Raw genomic sequence first — 8,377 nt, 5'->3', positions numbered from 1 at the left:
TTATGTCCGTGCCCTGTGCGCAGAACAGGCTAAACATAAAATCACAAAAAAGTGAAAACTTTTCAATTGATATTTTAACTAATTGAAACAGTGAAATATCAATTTCATTCCACTGATGTATATTTATTTAGCCACCGGAAAGCATTTAATACAATATTGTATAAGCTTCAAAGCTGCCGTCTGCTTAAAGCATGTGTGAATTTTGATTGTTAAAATCGGGCCAAATGTCCCTAAACATACAAGCAATTGTGCATGGCCGTAGGCTGTTCAATAGTGATATTTTTAACGCACGTCTTAAGACATGTAATAAACCATCCACGGACTTCAGATTTCACAACAAGAACAATATGGTTTAATCCTTTCAAAGAGTGTTAAAGGTGTAATGTACATCTCATATATATATATTCAAATGTAATTCAAGCCTAAAAATGTATATCTCATGTTGATATTGGATTCATCGAGCTTCTGAAATGTAAATTCGATGTGAAAAATGAGATTTATTGCTGTTAAATTGTACTCCTTTTTAAAAAAAATAAAAATAATGTTCGTGTGAACTTTTTATAGAAACACTTATCTAACGTAACCATGTGACTTCATGTTGAGAAAAAAACTTCTTACATTCACCATTAATGTGAAATCGATTCATTTCCAATCATTTTGTACCTGCTCGTTGGTGTGGTGTTTAAATAACCTCATGAAAGGACAGTTTTATAATTGATTGATTTAATGATTGTTTGATTGATTTAATCGATTTATTTTCGATTTATTGATTTTTTATCGATTGAGTAATTGATTGATTGATTGATTGATTGATGAAGTAATACATTGCCTAAATGAGTTTTGAAAACCTACCATGATATTTAACCGTTCTTAAATAATAGGTGAACGGTCCACCACAGCATCGGGTACACATAATACTAGAAGCCATTTTGCTGGTTAATTTGTTTTCTGACTTGGCCTCGTTTTGATAATGGAATCTTTTAGCCTCGTTCTGATAATGGAATCCAAGGTAAGCATATGATTTGCGAATGACCCATTGGCCTCAATCCTAATTTTTTATAGCTAAACATTGAACACATATAGCGCGGCATCGCGTGATGAAGGCAGCTCGCGAAATTCTCTTGGAGGAAGATATCGGATCAATACGCGATGTCTGTGTTTCCACAGATTGGATTAATGGAATAACTCGTCCTTATATGTACTTTAAAGCTGCTAGCTCCGGAAAGCGATCGACTTATTAACGTATGTTACTTTAAAGTCGGAAAAAACTGAGTGCGTTGCTAAATAATCCACTGAATAAAATCAATTACTGACATGATATTATAACGAGGTTGTTTTCTTTAGTGGCCTTTTAAATAATTTGATCAGATTCCATCCGGCGGTCCCATTGTCAGTGACATGAGCGCAAACACATATTCCATTTAATGTCAACACCCAACAACTTGGACGTCGTCAACCTTTCATCGCCATAATCAGGGCTATGCACCGGCCATTCGGAGCTAATCGGAACACCTCGGCCATTATCCAACAGATATGACTCCCGGACCTTGTCGGAGATGGCCGAAATGTTACGATTGTTTCAGAGCAAGTTGAGATATAGAAACTGTTTAACTGGCCCCTTTACTCTCTTCTCCTTGGTTTTGATCTTTGGGTTTAAACTCCTTGAACTTTAAATTATGGGATTTTTTCATTTCAGGTTCATACTTTACCAACTGCCTGGCTGATAGATAACGTAGAAAATAAGCGAAATTTTTGAAAGAAAGAACATTATTAATTTGTCTTATAAGCAGTACTAGGATTTTTAACAGATGATGTAAAGACTTGAATTACTACATATTTGTAAGGTTCGTTCTCAATCTTTATTAAGATAACTCTGAACACGTTTGTGAACAGGTTTATGACCTCAGAAAAAAATGGTGCTAGTCAAGTTAATACATTTAACTGAATCAGGACTGTAGGTACAGTCGAACCCCGGTGGCTCGAACTCTCAGGGACCGGCGGAAATACCTCGAGCCTCAGGAAGTTTGAGCAAAGCGGAAATGGTTATATTCAGTAGATATAAATCGGTCCTATACATCCAGTTCGAGCCAAGCGAGGAAATCGAGCCAACGGGGTTCGACTGCACATTTTTTTACCGAGAGTGCAATATCAGTTCATCCCAACCCGAGCGTAGGGTGTTTTGCGGAAACGAGGTTGGAATGGTTAGAAAGTGATCTCCTCTGACCGGCAATTTCAAAAACAGAAAAGAGGTGCATTTAAAAAACACACATGTATTATTACGTTCTGTTATAATTATTTGAATAAAAAAACATAACAGGGTTTATCTTGTGTAAGCGTATGTATTTATAAATAGCATATACACCACACATGATGCAATGGTCACTAGCTATGTCTGGGGTAGGAGTCTTTACGACATCGATCACTGTTTTAATCAGTTTGTCTGTATGGAACCACATATACTTGAATGTATGATGTAGATCCCAACAGCTGCCCCTGGCTTACTTTAAAGTGTTGCCTGTGGCCTCTGTTGGGTAAAATCAGAGGCCACAGGTAACTATTTAAAGTAAGCTAGGGTCAGCTGTTGGGATCTGCATCATACATTAAAGTCTCTGAGAATGGAATGCCGAAACCTACATACACTCAAATATTTAAAGAGCTCTTCAAACTAGAGACATCTTCAAATGATCTGAGGAGCTTTTTAAAAAATATTACAGACCGCTTAAGTTGATTTAAAACTGCACTCTCACAGATTTACCGTTTTTACAACTTTTTTTAATTTTTGTCTTGGAAAGTGGAAAAGTTTGCGAAAAGATTGCTGAAAAAAGATCAGAGCGCAGATTTGCATATTTCCGTTCAAAAATTAATGGTTTATGGCTTAAACCATTACTAACGGTTTAAGAAAAATGCATAAAACACGAGTTTTTGAACTTAAATATGAAATTCTGCGATCGATTTTTTTGTCAGCAGTCTTATATCACTTGTTTCCATGTAATTTCGCAAAAATTGGCTCGTTCCAAGAAAAAAAAAATGAAAAAAAGTTGTCAAAACGTTCAATCTGTGAGAGTGCAGCTTTAAAGGGTTCTCTAATTATGTGTTCTTTTCATTTTTTAATTATTGCTAGCAACAATGCAGTTGATGCTCTCACTTATTGCAATAGAGAGCTTAAAAACGTCCACCGTATTGTAGTGCTTTCAAAATGATTTGGAGAGATCTTCAATTCAATTGATGATATCAATAATTCGATTGGAGCTCTCTTTTATTAAATTAAAGAGGCATATATGTTTTTTAAAGAGCTTTTCAAACATTTGAGTTTATTTAGATAAATATATAATATGTTTTGTAAAAGACCACAGGGTATCAAAGACCAGGAACATCCATAACAAAATAAAACTTTTTGAAACCAGTTAACATTAAGACAATGCCATACTTTGCTTGAACATTTTTGTTTTTGAATAAAGCTATGTGTGTTGTTGCTTTAAATCTTATCTGGTTGTCTTTACATTTCCTTCGAAGTCTGAGGAATTGTGGCTTGGATGAGAGAACAACCGTCGTCTATTGGAATATTCATGTCGCCATGGAGATGATGTCACTGCAGTTGCCCGGATGCAAGAATCATGACTCGACCAATCGATTGGCTGCTAGCAGAATTCAGTACATTATCAGGTTTGGGTGCCAAGTAAACACGGTCATTTACGGACTTTTCTCGTTTATGGACAAGTTGTGATTTTTTGTTCAGAATTAAAAAGCAACCTTTTGAAGTGTATACATATTTTGAATAATTTAATACTGCAATTGTGAGGATTTGCGGATATTGAATTGATTATCGAAGACTTTTACTTGTGGAAGCGCATTGAAATTATAATTCCAATCAGGAATCAATAATTTTATGCAAACGGAAAACAAAATGGCTGAACGTTGTGTCAAGTTATGAAAAAGGATTGAAAAAGGACGTTTTGTAATAAGTTGAAGGGAATTTTAATACATTGTTATCAAAATGGGCACCGTGCTTTCATTTTCTCCTCGACCGAGGAAACCTCTCTATGAGGAAATAAATCTGAACAATTTTAATTACGAAGTTCTCAATAACAATAATAACAACACAAAGACCTCTCATTCCAGTTTTCGAGAAATTAAAGACAAGAGTTTCAAAAGACACACTATATTTCTCAGTGGACTGAGTTGGAAAAAGTTCACGGTCAATGGGAGCAAAAAGAAAGAGAAAAATATATTCAACCGACACTCGGCCGTTGGCGTTTTACCGGGAAAAATTGATAATAACTGTAACATTGAAAATCTGAACATCAACAAAAATGTTCAAAAATCCGTGTCGTGCTACAACCTCAAAGCTCCGGAAGTTCAGTTACAAAGTCTTCGCAACAACAATAACAATGAAGTTAACATTAACAATAACATTAACAACAAACACAAGAACAACGTCGCCGAAACAAAACCGGAAGTCAGACTTGTCAAGAAGGTTGACAAAGGTACGAGCCCCCGCAAAACCGTTATACAAGCGTCTACGTCTGAGTTACTCAAATGCTTGGGCGAATTCCTGTACCGCCGCTGTCGGCGTCTCAAGCATTTCGAAGGCATGGACGCCATTGTCTGGCTGAGGACGGTGGACCGTGCGCTTCTTCTTCAAGGATGGCAAGACATCGCGTTCATTAATCCTGCGAACGTAGTGTTCGTGTACATGCTGGTCCGCGACCTCGTTACACCAGAAGGACCGACGGACGAGACGGACCTCCAGGCCACGGTACTGACCTGTTTATACCTCTCGTACAGCTACATGGGCAATGAGATCAGCTACCCCCTTAAACCCTTTCTTGTCGAGGACGACCGGGACCGGTTCTGGGACCGCTGTCTCCATATTATCAACACCCAAAGCTCCAGCATGCTAAAAATCAACAGTGACCCTAGTTATTTTACCGAAGTGTTCACGGAACTGAAGGGATACTCCCCTTTGATATGCTAGTGGCAATATACATGGTCCACATATTCCCCTGTGATATGCTTGGGGATATAGGATGAGGTCATAGACTCTCCTTATATTAACTAGAGAACTAAAAAGGGATCCAAAACTCCCACTTGATTTCCTAGATACGTTATAAGAGATCACAGACTCCCATTTGAATTTCTAGATGAATCAAAAAGGGATCATAGACTCCCCTAAAATATGTTAGGGGACGCAAAAGGGGCCAGACGACTTGAAAATTCCACCGGTGTTTAAAACCACATTACTTTCAAACTTAAAAGCATTAAGTGTTCAACACTTTGACAATGGAAGTATAATGTTATAATGTATTGTAAATAGTTTAATAGATAGAAATTATATATAGTTGAATTTTGTACACTGATGTGTCTAGTCTAGGATTTAGACTAGACTAGTTATTGTGATATTATTATTATTATTATTATTATTATTATTATTATTAATAATAATAATAATAATAATAATAATAATAATAATAATAATAATAATAATAATAATATTATTATTATTATTATTATTATTATTATTATTATTATTATTATATTTATTATTATATTTATTTTTAATAATAATAATAATAATAATAATAATAATAATAATAATATTATTATTATTATTATTATTATTATTATTATTATTATTATTATTACTATAACGCCAGTATGGTAGAATGTATATGACAGATGTACATTTATAATTGTACAATTGACTTGTCAATCGGCGTGCGTTTTTATTGACATATTTCCCCCAAAGGGAATAATCGCTCTGTGCCATCAATACAATGACGAATGCCTGGCAATTTGTATAACGATATAGAAATCGATCAGCTTGCACTGTAGTTGGTGCTAGTGCACTGATATTGATTACAAAATCCTCCACATGGAGACTCCCCATGGATCGAATTATTGTACAGTTTGATAGGCGATTTAATTATGGAATATATCGTACATGCGGATAATTAAGCTCCAATTGCACGATCCAACTTCATTAGATTTTCTAAGTTTATTAAATCTTATCAAAACTCGTGTTACGAATTCATGAATTATGACACAATGAGCATCAACTTAGAATTATTGTAAAGGTAGACAGTTCTACCGAACAATATTTATTCTCAGGTGCATACAAATACTTTTTGGTTTAGGGTAATATGACCCCTGACCAGACCATGCAAAAAAAATATAAAAAAATATAGACTGATTTCAATAGTGTTTATACGCGGAAAGCTTTTTTTAATCAATGCATTTCCGAAAATCAGTTCAATTTAAATTATATAGACAATATCTCCACAATTTAGTAATTTCTGCTGTCCGTCGAACAGTTCTGTGTTTTTCATGTAACGTTTTAACGAAAGCTCTCCAACTTGGAGGAATAAAAGATATATATCTATCTATCTGTTATGGATAGGCGAATAATATCTTTATGAATAATAAATAATCGCTAAAGAACAAAAGAAAAATGAGCGCGATCACACTGTACCTCTAGACAAGGCAATGCCAGTTGTTATCAATATTGTTATTGCGGTCATAACAATACCATTGTTCTGTACTCTGTACTTTTTATATTTAATTGTAAAAAATTACATCATAATTGTTTACTGATGTGGGCGACTTTAAATATTGGTACTTTTTTTCAGACACCGTTGGAAGGTTGATTTTCAATTTTCGTTCTTTCGCAGTTATCCAGTGATAATCACCTTCCAACGCTTTTGAGTTTTGTTATTTCTTGTTGCTTTTTTCTAAAATCTCTAGTATATTTTATAAAAAGCTCAAGGTCAATTAACATCACTATGCGTTTTTATCCCGTCAAGCCTTCAAGCCTTCAGTTCTTCGAAACCTTTTATCAATAACCCAGATATTGTTTTATCATGTTTTGTATTTCTAGAATTGTTTCAATTGTCACAAACGATTAAACAGCTCTGATGCTTTTTTTCCGATTGTTCAAAAAAGTTAACATCGTCGTTGTTAACCATCAAATCGTTGCTACTCTAGAAGTTCCATGCACAAACTTGTGATCTGTAGTACTTATTGTACATATCCAGACAACTGGTTCAGCTGTGCTTGTTTTTTTTTTTTATATATGAAGACATCATTAAGTAGTTCACCTTAAAAAGTTAACAACGATGATGTGAACAGAATTGTTAACTTTATCAAAAATGTGAAAAATCAGCATAAAATGGGACGAATTTGGGACATTTGGTCTTCGTGTAGAATTTGGACATGACGTAGTGGCTTAAATTATTGCTACATACATCACAAACTTGTAAGCTCTGTCTTGTCGTAAATTCCAATTTAATCCCCAGTAATGCACAGTCTTAGTTTTTTATTTGTATTGATTCTGAGAAAAGCTTTCAGAAACGGATACATTTATTTCATAGAAAAGCACTTAATGCTCTTCTCTGTCAAATTTGTTTCAGAAAAAACAGCACATTTTTTCCCATTTCGGCGAAGTACCTTAAATTGGTTTAATTCTCTTTCCTGCCAAATGTGTTTCAGTAAAATCGCACATTTTCCCCATTTTGTCGAAGTTTGTATTCTTTCTATAGTTTATCACATCATGTATTTGTGGTCAGTATATGTACTGTTAAACAGGACAAATCACATATAACAATCATAATTGTAACTATAATTATATGTTAAGGCTACATGTATGTTCAGCCCCAATGATATGTGTACTGTTTCTTGTATGAATGGTTAATCATAACAATACGTGTACTGTTACATGCATGTATTTTTAATTAAAATGGTACGTGTACTCTTACTTTAATGGTTTTTTTTTCAATACTTATGATACATAAATTGTTACATGTATGTATTTTCAATTATAATGGTACGCGTTCTATTAAATCTTTGGATTTTCAACCACAATGGTACCCGTACTATTACATGTATATATGTTCAATTATAATTGTACGCGTACTGTTACTTGAATGCATTTTCAATCATAATGGTACAAGTACTGCCAATGTATGTTTTTTTCCAATCATAATGATTCGTGTACTGTTACATGTATGTACTTCCAACTAGAATGGTACGTTTACTGTTACATGTATGTTTTTTTCAATCATAATGGTACATAAACTGTTATAAGTATGTATTTTCAATTTAATGGTACGCGTTCTGTTACATGTATGTATGTTCAACCACAATGTTACGTGTACTGTAACATGTATGTATGTTCAACCACAATGTTACGTGTACTGTAACATGTATGTATGTTCAACCACAATGTTACGTGTACTGTAACATGTATGTTTTCTTCAATCGTAATGGTACATAAACTGTTACTTGTATTTACTTCCGACTAGAATGGTACTTGTACTGTTACATGTATGTATGTTCAGTCACAATGGTACGTGTACTGTTACATGTATGTATGTTCAGTCAC

General features: G+C 34.3%; 1 protein-coding gene across 1 annotated transcript; it reads left to right on the top strand.

Moving 5' to 3' along the window:
* The first annotated feature begins 3,689 nt into the window (after positions 1-3,689).
* On the top strand, positions 3,690-5,321 carry LOC128239141 (cyclin-dependent kinase 5 activator 1-like). The gene has a single exon (XM_052955635.1). It carries the CDS (start codon positions 3,995-3,997, stop codon positions 4,973-4,975), a length of 981 nt encoding a protein of 326 aa, XP_052811595.1. The 5' UTR covers positions 3,690-3,994; the 3' UTR covers positions 4,976-5,321.
* The last annotated feature ends 3,056 nt before the right edge of the window (positions 5,322-8,377 follow it).

The sequence above is a fragment of the Mya arenaria genome, chromosome 1 (assembly GCF_026914265.1).
Source record: "Mya arenaria isolate MELC-2E11 chromosome 1, ASM2691426v1".
Lineage (NCBI taxonomy): Eukaryota > Metazoa > Mollusca > Bivalvia > Myida > Myidae > Mya > Mya arenaria.
The sequence above is the reverse complement of the archived record's forward strand: the minus strand, read 5'-3'. Positions and strand labels throughout refer to the sequence as shown.

Coding starts and splice junctions, on each gene's coding strand:
- LOC128239141 (XM_052955635.1), top strand. CDS start 3,995: ATGGGCACCGTGCTTTCATTTTCTCCTCGACCGAGGAAACCTCTCTAT.